The sequence below is a fragment of the Ursus maritimus genome, unplaced genomic scaffold (assembly GCF_017311325.1).
Source record: "Ursus maritimus isolate PB19 unplaced genomic scaffold, ASM1731132v1 scaffold_35, whole genome shotgun sequence".
Lineage (NCBI taxonomy): Eukaryota > Metazoa > Chordata > Mammalia > Carnivora > Ursidae > Ursus > Ursus maritimus.
In genome coordinates, this window is record NW_024426119.1 from 24,413,738 (window position 1) to 24,432,432 (window position 18,695).

At 40.9% G+C, this 18,695-nt stretch overlaps 1 protein-coding gene across 1 annotated transcript in view; it reads left to right on the forward strand.

Moving 5' to 3' along the window:
* SHC4 (SHC adaptor protein 4) overlaps positions 1-18,695 on the forward strand; it is a 139,273-nt gene that overhangs the window by 92,021 nt on the left and 28,557 nt on the right. Inside the window, exons 7-10 of the mRNA XM_008705936.2 lie at positions 6,184-6,307; positions 7,849-8,020; positions 10,849-10,909; positions 18,184-18,363. Of these exons, the coding sequence (XP_008704158.1) occupies positions 6,184-6,307; positions 7,849-8,020; positions 10,849-10,909; positions 18,184-18,363 (537 nt within the window). The remainder of the gene's footprint in view (positions 1-6,183; positions 6,308-7,848; positions 8,021-10,848; positions 10,910-18,183; positions 18,364-18,695) is intronic.

Genomic DNA, 18,695 nt, shown 5'->3' on the forward strand with positions numbered 1-18,695 from the left:
ACATGCTCACCACATGGCAGGCATTGTCTCATTTCATCCTTACAGCAACCCTCTGCGGTCGGTATTAATTTATTCCTTTATTATAAAAACAAACATGGGCATCGAGAAAAGGGAGATTGTTTTCCTAAGCTCAGTCAGCTAATAAGCAAGTGAATGAACTCCCAGGTCCTCAGCACACCTTTACGAAAGAACATTGCAAGGCACCAAGAAACATTTAAGAAATTGTACAAGTTTACTAGCTACCTTGTTAGCAATCAAATTATCATTCGATACCGCATTTCTTCGTCAAATATCAAATATTGACAAAAGGTAAAATGAGGTTTAAAAGTAGTAGTTATTGTTAACAATGCCAGTAGGAGTGTGGAACCAAGTGTTTTGGAGAATAAGTTGACAGTTTGCATCCAAAGACTTAAAAAGGTAAATACTTTTGAACCAGCAATTTAACTTCTAAGGAAATAATTAGGACACGCACAAAGATGAAGGAATAAAGATTATTGTCGTATATTATTTATATAATAGACAACACAATTTCAATATTCATAAATAACAAATTATGTAAATGAATCCATAGCGTCTACTACTATGCAGCAATTTAAAACTAGTGTTACAGAAGAATAAATAATGACATGGGGAAAACGTTGACGATGTTGTTAAGTGAAAAAGCAGATTGTGAAACTATGTGCATAATATGACCCCAGGTAATTTTTTTGGAGGTAGATATACTTAGAAAAAAAGATTGGAAAGAAAAAGATGCCAAAATATTAATAGCAGTTATCTTTGGGTGGTGAGACTTGCATAATTTTTTTTTCTTGGTACCTTTTTATTTTCTAAAAATCCTACAGTGAATATTTATTATATTTGTAAAAAGAAAAAAATGTTCTAAATCCTTGAATAAAGAAAGAAAATAGTGAAACCAGAAAGAAGATGTTATAGAATTAGCTAGTGAGTTTGGTTCATCTGAGGGGAATGTTCAGGCAGGAGAGGCTCAGGGTGGGGGAGGGGGAAAAAGAGGGGAGGGGGAAGTGGGGGAGGAAGGGATGGGGGGATAGGAGTGTGGGGGATAGGGGAGACAGAGAGATAGAGACCAGGCCTTCAGGTGCACATTTGGAAAAACTGTAACTCATAGCCCTAAGAGTAAGCAAGACCACCGAAGGAGGAACCTGGAAAGGAGAGGGCTGAGGGTCTCAGGGAGTAGAAGAAGTCAGAGGAGACAGTAAAGAGCCAGAGGAGTGGTCAGGGGGAAGAGAAAATCATCTAAGAAGGAGAAAGAGCACATTTCTCTGGGAGAAGTCATCCCAGAATAAGACACCTCAGAATGCCACATCCTGAAAAGGAGTTAGGGGAAATGAAGGGGGAAAATGCCTTTTAGTCGGGCAGTTAACAGGCCATTGTCCCCCCCCCCCGCCCCCAACCCCAGGGATGAGGAGAGAATAACCCACAGTCAGAGGAAACCCAGGCTCCATGCTAAGACTCCTGAATGTTCCCACTTCCTCTTATTTGTTTGATTCACTTTTAGCATAAGTATATTCAAGTCAGGGCTGTGGTCGCTTTTTTCCATCTTGGCTAGGACCTTTTGGTGAACTCCGCATTTTATAAAAGGCCTTTTCTGTAGAAAAGGTAAGTTACCCTAAGAATGTTTTGAGTTTACTTAGTGACTAATACGGCTTGCCCCTGTAATTGCTGTGAATAGGAAATCCGTATTCTCTTCACCTCTCACTCCAGATGTGTAGTAGTCCAGGAAGGTTTAAATATTTTCTCTGAATCCAGTATGTGAAGAGGCCCCAGTTTACCTGGGTACAGGAAGCTCATGGTTCTGAGTCTCTGAAGAAAGTTAAAAAAATTTTTTAAAAAGACTGTAAAAACAATTTAAATTAACCTATTTATTTATATTTATGGTTGTGGTTATAAAATCTATGCACAACTGCCCTGGTGACATCAGTTAACTATAGACTGACTGCTAGCTTGCTTCTTGGGGCTGGTTTTTTCCTGGTAGTGTAGGACTCCTTGCTTCAGTACGACAGCGCCATCTGGTGGTTGACCTGAGATGCTGCAGTTTTGAATTTCTAGTTTATTAAAAAGACAAAAACCAGAAACAAAACCAAAAAAAACCCCAAAAAACAAAAAACCCTGGTCTAGTTATATTAAAAATAAATATTAAGCTAGTAAAGAAGGGCCTTTTATCCTCTAATGATAGTTCTCAGCCTCTTGTCCATGAATATCTAATTAGGAAACCAAATGAAAAAAATTGAAGAATATGAATCTAAGATTTTTAAAAATCCTCCTTAATACAGTACTTGATACCCAAAGGTAGAGTTATGGGTCTGTCTGGCTATAGATGGAATGAAAAAACCCATATTTGCATCTGAGTCCATCTCAGGCCTCCATGCGAAGTTACCATATCATTGGAAAGCCACATTCTTTTTTAGCAATTGGGACTTTTTATATGCTTGTCTTTCTTTCTTCCCATTAGCTAAATTCTTTAATTAAATTCTTTAATTTAGCTAATGGCCAATTCTTGGCCAACCTGTCTGCTTATCCAAGCTTTTACAGATGGGTCCAACCCTGGGAATTGGGCATATTTGTATGTGATTCAAAGCCCGTCTGTACTCTGGCCCATGACCAACCTCAGAAGGAACCAAGACAGTTTTTACAGAGCAGCATGTCTGTGAATAGCAACAGCAGCACTATGTGTGTTCACTGAAGGCAGGGAGGCTGCACAGGATATCTGTCCAGGGTCAGCCTTTTTGCCCAGTGTCATTCCTTTCATGGTGACGGGCACTGCTATTTGTTTTCTTTTTTTTTTTTAAAGATTTTTTTTTTTAATTTATTTATGTGACAGAGAGAGACAGCCAGCGAGAGAGGGAACACAGCAGGGGAGTGGGAGAGGAAGAAGCAGGCTCCCAGCGGAGGAGCCCGATGTGGGGCTCGATCCCAGAACGCCGGGATCACGCCCTGAGCTGAAGGCAGACGCTTAACGACTGCGCCACCCAGGCGCCCCTGCTGTTTGTTTTCTATTCAATCTTCCCACAAGAGTAAGATGGCAGTCATGAGGTTATCTCAAGCAGAGCAGAGCATGTTGGTAGCATCGGCCCAAGAACAGGACCAAATGCTCAGAGCATCAGAATCAGAAGAGTTGAGAGAAGTGAAAACATTTTAGAAGTATGTGAGACGATGTGGTGGGTTTGGTTGTTTCCTTCCTTCCTGAGTACCCGTGTGCCACAAGAACCCACATGCCTGTTCCTCAGAAGGCTTATGCTGCTGTGACAGAGGGAGCTTAGGATCTCTATAAAGCAACAAGGGACATCAAAGATCACCAAGGCCTGTCTCAGCAGGTGAGGATATTACTGCCAAGTGACTTGTTCAGGGTCACACAGATTGGGGCATAATTGGAATTTGAACTTGAATCGTTCCATGGAGTTTTTTCAGGTGTTCTTGTTATCTCATCCCTTTAAAGGAAGATACTCTCATTTTCCTTCATGTGTACGTGTGTTCGTACATGTTTGAATTTCCTGTCTCTCTCAATATCTTCCTTATCTTCATCTTCTTGAACCTAAGAAAAAATAAAATTTAAAAAATCATTTTCTGTATTTTGATAGGATTTCTGATCTTGAGTTTATTTTTAATTGGGCCAGAAATTTATGAGATGAAAAACAAAGGAATTCAAGTGAATTGCCTTTTCTTATCATAAGGTAATACAACTTCTCTTTGCTCAACTGGAGGGCACTTTCCAAGGGCACTTTGTAGGTTTAAGGATATCTCCAAGAGGGGCACCTGGGTGGCACAGCGGTTAAGCGTCTGCCTTCAGCTCAGGGCATGATCCCGGCGTTATGGGATCGAGCCCCACATCAGGCTCTTCTGCTATGAGCCTGCTTCTTCCTCTCCCACTCCCCCTGCTTGTGTTCCCTCTCTCGCTGGCTGTCTCTATCTCTGTCGAATAAATAAATAAAATCTTAAAAAAAAAAAAAAAGGATATCTCCAAGAGCAGCAAGCAGTGATTCGTACTACTCAATGTCTGCAAGAACCTGCCTCATTATGGGGCTCACTGCAGGTGTCACTTCAATGCAATTGAAGACAACTTCTCACACTAGAATTATTGATGCAATTCAGAAAAACCAATATGTATTCAATCAACACAATTTTTAAAACACCTATGTGTTGGTCATGTGTGAAGCTACTGCAGAGAAAAAGAGCAATTTAAAATTACAGTTTAAAGATTCAGCAAACATTTTCCTTTTGTAGAAAGGATATACATTTATAGACATTCTTAATTGGGTTTTGAAACTAGAATTAGCTCCTAAGTCTATATCAGGATCCAAGTTGCTTCTTTAAAGGGACAACCTTATAAGAAATGGTAATGATAAATTTTCTAGAGATTTGACACCTCAGCATTGTTTGATTCAGTAAAATCATGCCCTCCCCCCCACAGACACATACACACAAACACATGCCTTTTAAAAATTTCTTTTAAATCCTTTATTATTTTTTAAAAAACTTTATTTATTAATTTTAGAGAGCAAGCACAAGCAGGAGGGGGAGAGGGAGAGAGAATCCCAAGCAGGCTCGAGCTCAGTACGGAGCCCGACCTTGGTGCTTGACAGGAGGCTCGATCTCATGACCCCAACATCATGAGCTGAGCTGAAACCAAAAGTCAGACGCTCAACCAACTGTGGTACGGAGGCATCATATCATATTTAAATCCTTTAAATGATGTCAAGTTAGTTCTGGAATGAGAATCATCTGAGATTCCTTGAGATAAGTATTAACATAAGGCTAAGAAAAGAAACACTTTTAGGTTCTGCTATTCCGTACTGGTACAGGCTCTGCAAATTCTATCAGATGTAAATGAATTGCCTTTAACTCTAAATAGATACAAAATCCTTTCCGGGACAATGCAAGCATAAAATCACGCTTCCAAGTCAGCGCAGTTAAATCATTCTATAAAGACAGCTCTCTCTCCTCTCCTGAGGTCCCTTTTAGTGGTGTGTCCCAGCGGTGGCTTCACAGTTCCCGAGGTCCATGAAGCTTCCCGGGCATCTACTCTAATCGCTCATGTACTCGCTTAAGCCTTTCTATTCTTAAAGAATAGCTAGCAATTTTTACAGCATTTTTGTATATGTGTAACTGTTAGCAGAGCTTTTTCTCATCGCTCCATTCTTCAAGCTATACAAACCAATGTATTTTTAAAAAATTTTATTTCTCCTGGGACTTACTGCCTCCATATTAAAGTTATCCTTAGGACTCTATCTAAGCTGTCCTTATGACACTTGCATTTCAATTCAGTCTCCATCTTGCAAGGCCCTAAGTAGGACCCCATCCTCTCACCAAAGCAAGAATGATACTCCATCTGGTGGGAGGTGAACTTACAGTCCCTGAACATCAGCTCCTAGTTTCACGTAGCAGCGGCAGATTTGTTCGTTTGTGATATTCTGTCAGCTGCACCCTTCATGATTTATTTCTTTAAATTACTTGTGCAAATTTCCCCCTTCCCAGTAGCTGCTTCTCAGAGAAAGTATCTAATAAAAATTTTAATATCTTCTGGTCATCGTCACAAAATCTTGTTTGTTTTCTTAATCTTCTTTCTGATGCTTGATGGAGAGAGTTCTTCAGTAGGATTTTGAAGACAGGGATTACCACACCATCACTGCTTTATAGTAGCAATGTCAGGGCAAAGGGTATTATAAAGCTCTTATCTTCACCAGCTGTTCATCCCTCACTTTGAGGGGGAGCAGGGGTGTGAGGGGCAGGGGGAGGTTTGGAAAGTTATAGTTTTGCAAAGACAAAATACCACGCAAAGACGACAGTACGAGCCTCATCTTCCTGTCAGATTGCTGCCCTCAGCATCTCCCGTACTGAATTCTAGAGCTAACATTGAATACCAGTCATGTTATTGGTTAAGATCAGTCTGGTTTTACAAAAACGTGGGCCCGAAAAACCTGTCTTGAGACCACGATTTGTCCATGTTCTGAGATATTTAAATGTAAAATATGAATGTTTCTTCTCTTTGATGCGTATGAGATGGGAGATACTCTTTTCTGCCACTTGCGAGCTGAAGAGAGCTTGTAAACCTGCTCCCTTTTACTCAATTCAAAGTTCGTGTTCTGGAAGTATTTTAACTTTATATAACCTCTTCTTGCTGAGAATTTATTACAGTGTTTTTGTTTGTTTTTGTGCGTCCCCCTGCAGCCTGTCACATACTGGAATGCCGCAGCGGGATGGCCCAAGATGTCATAAGCACCATAGGGCAGGCTTTTGAACTCCGGTTTAAACAGTATTTGAAAAATCCTTCTTTGAATACTTCTTGTGAAAGGTCAGCCAAGCATTCTCTAATTATTTGACTTACTGTATTTATTTTGTTTTATTTTAAAATGAATTTTCAAACTAACAAAATGAGTCATTTCTTTTCTTACAAATAGGCAGTTTCAGTACAAACGCGTAATGGCATTTTCTATTTTTCTTCCATTTATATTTGTCCAGATATTTCTTCTTGCTTTGTATCAAAATTAAAGGAGACACTCAAAGTAAGAAAGGGTATGCCCCGTTTTTCTGCTATCATACAGAGCTATGAATTAAGTAGTATCAAAATAACAGACATGAATACATTTCTCAGAATTGTTTCAGTCCCAGATCCCTTGCATACTACTAAAAAAAAAAAAATCAAGAATGAAGAGCAAAATACTAAGAATTAAATGTCTATAGCAGGAATTAGTTTGCTGGTTTGCAATGTGAATAGAGGCGCTCCAGCTAACGTGTGGGAGGGCTGGAAGGTGATGCGACCCAAGGATCAGGTTGTTCCATCTGAGGCATGGAGAGTCCGTAAGGAGAGCTGAGCCCTTCAGGCCTGACAGACTCTAGCATGTACGGAGTGCAGTGAGGCCTCTGGCTTGTAGAATTCACAGCCGAGAGACAAAACCCACTCTTGGCCACTTTTAAATGCACTCCTCTCCCAATTAGTTATTTTGTGTATCAGCAAACACTGGGTCTGGAGATCTCCTTTTATAAGGTGTTCTGGAATAGCAAAGGAGGGGGGGTTACTAGGAGGCCTCGATGTTGAATTTTTCCCAGGATCACACTTACATCTTAGTGCTATCATTTTGTTGACATGTAATGAACCCAACAAAATTGTGTGGGTTGTTAGTGGAATCAGTTCAATTCAAAAGGACTTGATTTATTCTTTTTCAAAGGAAACTTTTACTAATTCCAATTTGGAAGAAAAGCTGTTTGGTTTTTGTGTGTGTGTGTGTGTGTGTGTGTCCTGTTTCAATTTTTAAAACAATGCATGTTTACATAAATCTACCCACTTGCCACATATGGTTCTAATATTTCTTTATGAATCCCGTATACTCCTCCAGATTTGTGCAGACAAGATAGCTGGCCAGAGCTCTTATTTTTTTCATCTTGGTTTAATAAACTGGATCAGGCCCTCTGCCCAATATGTAATTTTTTTTTTAGCAAAACATTTCCTAAATGGTACAGTCAAAGCGTGCTGAAGATACTCAGGAAAACTTTATTTTTATACCCTCCTGGCAAAAATAACTTACATTCAGAGAGTTCATATGCATGTATATGGATGTGTGTGTGTGTGTTTCTTAATCATTGGGAGGAGACACAAAAGCATCACCCTTGGCACTTTTTGTTGGCTCAGCCTACTTTAATTGTCTATGGAAAGCTAAGCAACTCAACCATCTGGTTGCTTCCATCCAGATGTTTGACATCATTTAAGAGCAGCTATAAACTTAAAACATGACTGCGAAGTTTTGCAGGATGGTTTGCATGGTTCTGATCCCTCTGCCTCCCCTGCAGCATTTGAATTCCCGCCAAGCCTCTTGGGGATTCTTTTTTCCCTTACAGTGAGGAGATGCCCGTTGATGGTCCCACTGAGGAAAGAGAAGACCACGAGTACTACAACGAAATCCCCGGGAAGCAGCCACCAACAGGTGGTGTTTCTGACGTGCGGATCAAAGTCCAAGCCACAGAGCAAATGGCTTACTGCCCCATACGGTGTGAGAAGTTGTGCTATTTGGTAAGTGAGGTTTTATTGTTACCGGAACTTAGCGATGTGATTCTGTCCTTGCCTCTAGAGAGTTTGAGAGTTTCCAAGTGCTAGTTTAGAGAAAGAATCTTCTCCCTCGATACAGAGCCAGAGAATGAATCACTGTTGGAGCCTACACTAGATCATTTTTACTCCGAATCCCTGACCTCGGCTACGTGGATGACTTCACATCTCCTTCTCTGGGAGGACCAGGGCGGGCCAACATGTGACGCTCAACATCACCCTTCCCATCTCCAGTCGTTCTGTGTTCTTGCTGCTTGTCCGTAGCTGCCTCCACAGGCAATCCTGCCCCTGAGCTCCTGATCCCATCCCCTCCTTCCAACGCTCTGCCTTGGTTCTGTCCATCAACCCCTGTCTCGATCTTATTTTCTCTTTGTCTACCAGTTATCTCTCTTCCGTCTGCAAATTTGGACTCCTCCGACCAACTCATAATGTCTCACCTCATTCTCATCTTCCTTTTACCCACAACCTTCTAGAAAACGTTGTCTCTGTCCCAGTTTTCACAGCAGCACTACATTTCTAAGATCTGAATTCTGCTTGACAACTTGATAGGAATGACCTTTACAGTGGTCACTGGTGGTGTTTTGGTCACCGATGGTTTAATTGCTAATTAAATTTTCTTCTCCAATATTCTGAATCTGTCTACAAAATTTGGTACCTGTAGGCTGCCTCTTCCTTTTTTTTTTTAGACCTCTTCTGTTATCTTCTAAAGCAGTTCTGTTGTCTCATTCTTATCCCTCACCTCTAGTTGCTGCTTTTTTTCATTTTTTCATGTTTTCCAATATTTTATGAATGTTTTCAAACATACGGAAAAACTGAAAGAATTATACAGTGAACACTCATACACTCACCATCTAGAGTCTACAATTTTTTTTTAAGATTTTGTTTATTTATTTGACAGAGAGAGACAGGCAGCGAGAGAGGGAACACAAGCAGGGGGAGTGGGAGAGGAAGAAGCAGGCTCCCAGCAGAGGAGCCCGATGCGGGGCTCGATCCCAGGGCTCCGGGATCACGCCCTGAGCCAAAGGCAGACGCTTAATGACTGAGCCACCCAGGTGCCCCTAGAGTCTACAATTAACTAAAATTAACATTTCACTAGATTTGCCCTGTCATCTTATGTAGCTGTCTATCATCCATCAACACATCTTATTTTTGGTATATTTCAAAGTAAGTTACATTTTCTTTTTTTTTTTTTTTTTAGTATCTTTTTTTAAATTTAAATTTTGTTAGTTAACATATAGTGCAATATTGGTTTCTGGACTAGAATTCAGTGATCCATCACTTACATATAACACCCAGTGCTCATCACGACAAGCGCCCTCCTTAACACCCAGCACCCATCTAGCCCATCCCCCCCACCTCCCTCCATCAACCTTCAGTATGTTCTCTGCCATTAGAAGTCATTTATGGCTTATTTTCCTCTTTTCTTCCTCCCCCGCTACCTTCCCATATGCTCATCTGATTTCTTTCTTAAATTCCACACGTAAGTGAGATCATATGGTATTTGTCTTTCTCTGACTGACTTATTTCACTTGGCATCATACACTCTAGCTCCATCCACATCATTGCAAATGGGAAGATTTCATTCTTTTTGATGGCTGAGTAATATTCCATTGTGTGCACGTGCGCCACATCTTCTCTATCCATTCTATCAGACGGTGAACATTTGGGCTTTCTCCATAGTTTGGCTATTGTTGATAATGCTGCTATAACATCTTCTCTTTTTATACCTTATTTTCTTCCACTTCCTCCCCTGCAAATTAAGCCTCTGCCCTTACCACCCTCTCTCTGTCTTTGGTCTTGCCCTCGGTTTCTCCTCTGGCATGCCATCTGTGTACACACTCCTCCAGCTTCTCTGTTTTCAGCCATTACCTATCTCTCCAGTTATAATGCCATAAGCATTACATTGCTTGTGTTAAGAGTGAACTCACCATTTTCTCCTTGACTCCAGACCAGATTCCTCTACTGATTTACTCATGTTTATTAATGACACTTCAATTCTTTCATTAATCTGCAGTCTTTTGTTTTTCTCACACTTTGGGCTCCATATCAACTCAGTCTTCAGGACCTAGGGTTCTACCATGAAATCTTTTGAATCTACCCAATCTCCCCCATTCCTATTGCACCTTTCTAAATTCTGGTCTTCACTTGCCCAGGTAATTCTGAAAACCCCTTCCTTGTCCCCAATTTCATTCCCCCAAACCCTTCTGCGTGGTTCTGCCAGATTAATCTTTCTGAAGGATAGATATGGCCCTTCTCAAAGGCATCAGTGATCTCCTTCCATTATTGAAGACATCTATCTGTCTATCTATCTATCTGTCTATGGGATCACTGCAACCCTTTGGTGGTTGGGTTTTCAAGGATGAAAAGTGAGCCTGGCATGAACCTGAGTAGAGTAGGGCTCCAGTCTGTCACTGTTAGATAGAGGTTTGCTAAATACTGAGTGCTTATACACGTGTCCTGGAAATCACACTTTCTGGCTGAGACTCGGATTGAGTCTTGGAATGGGACCTCTCAAGCAAAAGCAGTAGCCCTCAGGATATAGGCCTTATGTTGGCAGCCTTTATGACTCCCCACTTCAGACCCACCTCTGCAGCCCCCAAGGAATGCACCATCATAGGAGTCTATGCTCACTACCCCAAATCTCAGTTTCCTGTCAGACACTTCCTGTGTCAGAAAGTGAAGTTGTCTGCTGTAGTCTCCTGGGAGCATTACTAGTGCTGTTTGTTCTGTTTGTTTTTTGAAAGTATGACTGTATACTGCGTTTGTAAATGTTTCACAATTTGTTGTTTGTGCAGCCTGGGAACTCCAAGTGCAGCAGCGTGTACGAGAACTGTTTAGAACAAAACCGGGCAATAGGTAGGTACAATTGTCCTTCCCCATCTGCCACTCTCCTTATTCCTTGCAAGTTACATGGTTGTGTGTGGCCCTGGCTCTTAAATACTTCATGGGGAAGGCAGGTGTATATAACCAAACACATAATGCTTCGGCTGCAGGCTTCCCACGTTCTGAGAGGCCCGGAATGCCATATGTGCGTCACTTGGAAGGTTCATGGTTTTGCCTCGAGTTCATGTGTGCTACCACACCATCATTCTACTTTAGGGGGTCTTACACTGCTTTTACATCATGCAAAGTCTTCCTGGAAAGCTGCTTTCTCTGCTTAAAACTCAAGGGAGTTCCACTTCAAAGAGTATCAGACATTAAGCTAATGTGAGAATTGATGCATGTCAAATCCATTAGGATTAGGATGAAATCTTTAAGCAGAAAACAAAAAGAAATCTGAAATGTGAGAGTCCCAATTAGGGGCCCATGTACCCCACACTTCCCAGGGCATTAAGTGTCTTATTACTGCACGTGATAATTGATGTTGGGCACAACTTTTCCACACCACAGATGTACAATGTCAACCATCAGATTGGAAATATGTTTTCATAAGATTATACTGCTAGTTAATCATTTAGTTCTTATAAACCATTGAAAGTACTTATTTCTTTGGGAAGCAAAGTTTTGCAGCATGAGAGCAGGAGAGAACTGGATGGTATAAATAATATGGTGGAAGATAAAGTTGGATAACCACACTTAGGGACTCAAATTAAATTAGCAGGAACTTGCTACCTAGAAGGGAGTCACTTCTAAGGATGCTTTTATACTTCTTATGAAATTATGCCAATGTAATCTATTAATTATTTTATTATTATTATTATTATTATTATTATTATTATTTTGAGAGAGAGAGAAAGAGACTGGAGGGGTGGGTTCAGAGGGAGAGGGAGAGAGAGAATCCCAAGCAGGCTCTGCCCAGCATGGAGCCCGATGTGGGGCTCAATTTCACAACCCTGAGATCATGACCTGAGCTGAAATCAAGAGTCAGACGCTTAACTGACTGAGCCACCCAAGCACCCCTAATTTTATTATTTCTTATACGTGGAGGAATACATGAAAATTTATCATTTGAGGTACAGCTATGATTACTACCTTCCTCTGCTGTGCAAAAACCATAAGACTAGTGAGCTAACAGTATTGTTAATTCTCTAAAAATATGGTTCTTTTTGATAGATATTAAAATTCCATGCCATTCTTTAAAGTTATTTACAATTTTAACCTAACTTTTAATAATATGACTAAAACAAATTAAATTAATGGTAAGTATAAATGTCTTTTTACAACTATGCTCTCTCCCTCCTTTCCCTTACTCGGAAACCCCTAACCTAAGGGTTTAATAGTCGGGAACATATCACATCTGTCCTGTAATATTATAATAATTTCCTGCCTGTGCTAAATCTCACTTGGAAATCTGTCCATATCCCGTTTCATCTCATTCTATATATTCTTCGTTTATACAACATTTCACTCAGTGGCTATTTATGAGGACCTCTTATGGGTCTGGTACTATGCAAGGTGGTAGGAATGGAATCACAACCAGTACTCATGTTGTTTGCCCTTTAAGCAGGAAGACACACCTTAAGCAAAGGCTTGCAAATAGGATGAATGTTTCAAAGCCCAGCATGTTATGGGAACAAATAATAGGGAAACCTAACTTAATCTGAGGGGCTACAGAGGATCTCCCTAAACTTTCTACAAGCAAACAACCAAACCAGGACCTGAGGGATGAGTGGGAATTATCCAGGCACAGAGAAAAAATGGGGAAGGAGGGGCAAGAGAGGGAGAGAGAGAGAAAAGTATAAATGGGAATGAGAATTCCTGGTGTGCTGGGACCACTTCCTAGACCACTGCACAGAGAGAGGATGGGGAGAGAGAGTCCTGGACCTAGGATAGAGTCCTAAGGAACTCCAAAATTTTTGGTCCTATACAAATACCTCCCTTCCTGGCTCATCCTCCTGGTCTCCATTAAACAGTCATCATGGCACATCCTCCTGTCCTCAGTCACCTGGCTTCTGAAGGGAAGTCACTGAAGGAAAACCCTCAACACTCCTAGAATGATTTAACATATGCTAAGTCACAGCACTTCCATTGGAGAAAAGGGGCATGGTCTCCTTTTTTTCCATCAAGAACCCCAAAACATACATTTATGAAGGAACTAATGGATATAGAGGTACTGTCTCAATCTTATTCAAGATATTTCTTTTTGTAAGTGTAACCTTGTCACAGAATCCAATTTATTGTTTCTGTTTATCTTGGTTTTATTTCTCCTTCAAACCCAACAAACAATGTAACCCCTTATTCTTTCATGGTTTATATGTGCCTTAAGCCAATATAATCAGATCCAAGCTTGTTGAACAGACTTTATTTGGAGCCTGGAATATACTTTTCCAGAATTAGTTAATTCCAGAATTAATTTTAGCCATGATGGCTATCTCCTAGACAAGTGCACCATGTTTTTCTATTCTGGTTTGCCTGTAGTAGAGCTTAAATGTATATTTTGGAATGACAAATACGATAGAAGATTCTCTTGCAAGTGCCTATTCTCCAGTTGCACTCCAGCTGTAGGATAGTCTGGAACCAGTACAGAGCTACCTTCCTTGTGGTGGCCTTGAGGTAACAGTTCATAACTGGGAACCTTTCAGAATCTTGGGGAGGTGAGAGATGGTGTTTGCAGTTTGGAAAAAGTCCTCCAGCTTGATACTTTCTTCCCCTGAAAATCACAGAGCTACGACATTGTTCCCTTAGAAGAGCGGGTTCAAAGTCCCAGCGAGGAGCCAGAATGCTAGGAAACTGTCTCTCTAGATCTCAGCCACTAAAGCCATAGAGGGATAGAAGAACTCAACACCTGCCCAGAGGCCACAACAATTAAGGCCACTCCTATTGTGGTAGGAAGGACTTCACTACTATGGTATCCATTCATTCACAGACACCCAGAAATCAGGTGTTCCTAGCTTGGGGCCTGCCTGTGACTACTTGGGCATATGTTTAAAAGCTGTTCTGAAATTCTTGACCAGTGAGGAAATTAATAGCAGTTGCCAGAATAGCAAATACATATTTTTTATAGCTCTTCATAGAGATTTATACATAAGCATTTGAGAGACACCTATACAAATATTTTCAATAAGGTTTGGCTTTTTTCTTCCCAAGACATTTATTTATTCAAATACTGACTTAAAACTTGCATTTCAGTAAATTATAAATACTGCAGTAGGCTTCTGGTTGTTGAAGAAGTTGATTATATTTATCACCAGACTTCTAAAAGGTACCTATCCCTACCATTAAGTTCCCTTATGGAAAAAATTAATTAGCAAAACAGAATAATGTTTTCCTGACCTTCAAGTTAAAATGGAAATAAGATACTTTGAATCAAAAAGACATTAAATTCCCACAAACCGTAAAGGTTTGCACTTAAAAGCTTTGGTATTTAAAGTATATACACTGTGTACAGGATGTATTTGCTTTTTGCCACCAAGCTTCTCTGTGGCAGGTTGGGTAGGTTCTTGGCAAAAAGAAATTTTGGAATGCATAATGGCTGGCATAGGTGTTAAGCTCTTGTTCAGCCACACACTTGACCCAAGAAGGATTTTAAATTTGGGTATAGAGTGAAATATATATATTAACTCTTATGTGTGTGTCTGTATGTGTATTGTCATATATATATATTTATTTATTTTAAGGCAACATTGCTGAGTTAAATATAATAGTGCAGCTGGAGAAAAGCAATGGTCATTTTCGAGAGAGACTGGGTACAGACATTAATGCTTTTGTGTAATCCTATGGGATGGTAAACCTGATGTGGTCAGCTCATGCCATACTCTGTAAGGGACAGATGAGTCAGTGCCCTGTGCGAAAGGTTGACTCAGAACATAGTGGGGTCAAATATGCTGAGAAAGGAAGACCGGGTGGACATTTAGCATCTGTTCATTCAGTTGACAAACATTTTTCTTTTGAGCACCTGCTTCATACCAGGCATTGAAGATGCAGAAGATACACAGATAAATGGGTTCTAGTCTCTTCTTAAGGACTTGAGGAATTTGTAGTCTCAAGGGGAAGACTGACAAACAAGTAAACAGATACCTACATTAGGTTATGGAGTGGCACCTGACCCAGCCTGGGGGAGGGAAGGACTAAGGGGGGAGGCTTCTTGAGGGAGATGGATTCAGAACAGAATCTTTAAGGACAAATAGGGATTAGGTACAGAAAGGGGTGGCAGGAGATAAGAACTGTGTGCAGAGCCCCAGCATCAATGAATAAATCGGTAACTGAGCACATATTAACTATTAAGCAGGAATTATTCTCAGTGAGCGTCTCACCCACATTCTTTGATTTAATCCTCACAGCCGTATTTTGAGCTAGGCCTCCCATTTTACAGATATGAAAACTGACACTTAGAGACATTAAGTAAGGTGCCCCAGGCCACACCAACAGTAAGAAGTATCACAGGGATTTGAACTCAGGTCCATGTCAATTTAGAAGCAGACTTTTGATCATAGTCTACTTTCAGTAAATTTTTATGAGCAGACCCTCCTAAATAAATGATAATTCAATCACATATAAATTATATATACATATGCTAATGTGTTATGCATGTATTATAACATATACACAAAAATAGAAAATTTCAAAGGTGGAGTTAATGATAATAAAGACATTTAAAAATGTCTTGCTGACATTAATAGAAAATTATGTTAATATGTTATGTTAAAATTATGCTAATATGTTATGCATGTATTATAACACACACACAAAATAGACAATTTCAAAGTTATAGTTAATGATAATAAAGACATTTAAAAAATGTCTTTCTAATTATAGTGGCTGAATACTATCATTAGATAATATCTCTATATCTTAAGATAATATCTAAATGTATATTAGAATGTACATTAGAGCATTTACTGACAGAGAAAATAGACATAAATCCACATTTCAAATCTTGATCATTTTAACTTTTGGGAGGCCAGCGTTCTGATCTAATTAGATCAGTCTTGTTTATAAGCTCATAATGCAGCTGAGGAAGAGTTTGTAACAAAAGAATGATCTTTAATCTTTGATTTATTTGCAGTGATCTTTTAGCCACTTATCCATTTACGAAAGTTAGTTTAGTTTAAACTAGATAATATAATTCATAAATCCTTGTAACCAAGCAAATGGAGACTGTCACATGTTAGAAAATGCAACAAAGTAATGAGGTGCCCTGACCACCCCTCCTTCTTTAGAAATCCCACTCCTCCCTCCGGATATCCCACATACGGAGTATGACGTGAGACAGCATGATGTGTAACAGCTGGCAGACCAAGAGAAAAGGAGCAGGTAGTAAGGCTGTAGCCTTCTGACTGGGCTTCCCCCATTTGGTGTACCCTTGGGTTTCCATATTTTATATTATAAGAATTATAGCACTATTCATCATGATGTGAAATCCAATGTAAAGTTGGTCCTTTCGGGGTCACATTGAAGGGGTTTAATGATGGAAACAATGAAAGGACTGATATTTTATGGTAACACAATGGAATGTCACTGTCACCACTTCAGGTCAGCCTCGTGGGAATCTTGTAGCACATATGGCCAAAAATATAAATGTACTTGTTTAAACAGAAAAACAAAAATATTCTGTCCTGGCATTCTGAGGACAGAACCATCTGGATGGTACAATACTTCTGCCATCGGGTACTGAAATATGGTGTAGCAGCCATTCATTCAGTAACTACTTGTTGGCATATTATGTGCCGGGCGTATGCTAGGAGGGAAGGTTCCCTACCTTCCTGGAACATGCAGTCTAGACGCAGTACGGGCATTAAACAAAATGACATAAGAGAATTAATTACTCTTGTGATATGGGCTCCAAAGGTGAAGAACAAACGTCTAGGAAAGCAGAGAGACTTAGTGTAGTCTGAGAAGGTCAGAGAAGGCTCTGTCGAGAAAAGAGATATTTAACTGACACCTGAAGAGTAAGGGTCATGGAGAAGGGGCTGGAAGAGCTTGTCAATCAGAGAAGATGGCCTTATGGTGGAGATTATCCTTCAAGAAGGTCATGACTGAAAGGCACGGGGCGGGGAGGGGGAAGGAAGCTGTGTAGGTGGGACCAGGGCTTGCTTGGGGCTTGTCAAAGAGTTTGAGCTTTACCCAAAGAGCAATGGGAGGCAGTTAAGGGGTTTTTCAACCACTGAAAAATATGATCAGATTTCAGTAAAAAGATCATTTTGGCCACAGTGTATAGAATAGAATGGAAGAGAAGGGAACAGAGTACGAGGGAAAGAGGAGATAACTTGAGGGGTGAGTTCTTTCCATCAAATACCAGAATAAACAGCAACAGTTTGTTTGAGGCTGAGCTTGGCAAAACAAAACTTTGGGCATAGAGAGAAGACACCTTTCCGTTCTTAATAATATAAATAACGAGGTTTTTGAAAAGCAGTCTGGGGCGCCTGAGTGGCTCAGTCAGTTTGGCATCCAAGTCTTGATTTTGGCTCAGGTCATGATCTCAGGGTCATGAGATTGACCCCACATTGGGCTTCATGCTGCGTGTGGAACCTGCTTAAGAGTCTCTCCCTCTGCCCCTCCCCCGGCCCCCCAGTCATGTGCACATGCTCCCTCTCTAAAAAAAAAAGGTGGGGCACCTGGGTGGCTCAGTGGGTTAAGCGTCCAACTCTTGGTTTCAGCTCAGGTCATGATCTCAGGGTCGAGGGATTGAGCCCTGCATTGGGCTCTGTGCTCAGTGCAGAGTCCACTTGTCCCTCTCCCTCTGTTCCTCCCCCCATTCACATGCGTGCTCTCTCTCTCTCTCATACATACGTACGTATATACATACATACATACATACATAAAATCTTTTTAAAAAGGCAGTTTAAATAATAGATATTCAAGTTCTGTGTGGCATATGTGTTTGCCTGGTTCCTGGCCCACGGCCCTGAGCAGTGTTAAGTGCGGCTTTGTGCTGTTTGCAAGACAGTGGGCTCTCTTTTTTCCTCTGGCTATTCCTCTCTCAGGTCTTCCTGGTTTGTTTCGTGTCTGGTGTGGAAACAGTGGGTCAGCTGAGGGACCGGCAGGGAGGGTCTGGGAGGCTAAGGAGAGGGTAGTTTCCCTCAAAGCCTGTTGCTTAACTTGTTCTTACAGGTCAAATCTAGAAGTCACTATTCAAATCTGTGTAGGATGGGGGTGGCTTTCCCCTTCCTATCAGTTCTAGACTCAAACATGGTTTCCTTATTGTTTACAAAGTAAAAACATGATACGTGATCATGAGCTAATCGCTACAGGTAATGCACCGGAGAGAGGAGTGCAGTCCCATCGAGATGCCTCATTAATGAAGCACGCCTGTCGAGTGGATTTCTTCAATGACCCCTGCTACATAAATACACAGGCTCTTCAGAGTACACTTGGCTCTGCCCCAGATCAAAGCTCAGCTCACCCCCCGGGGAGCCCGTGGCACCGTGAAAGTAAGTAGCTGCCCACCGTCTGTATTAGCTCCTGGGGCTGCTGTAACAAGTTGCCACAACCTGGGTGTCGTAAGGCAACAGAAATTTATTCTCTCACAGTTCTGGAGGAGGACCCATTGCACGCCTCTCTCCTAGCTTCTGGTGACTGTTGGCAATTCTTGGTGCTCTTGGCTCGTAGACACATCAGTCTCTGCCTCAGGCTTCACATGGCCTTCACCTCTGTGTCTCAAACCTCTCTCTCCTGTGTCTTCTAAGGCAATTCCTTTCTCTTCTAAGTTGGCCTAAATCCAGGAAGATCTCATTCTGAGATCCTTAATTACACTTGCAAAGAC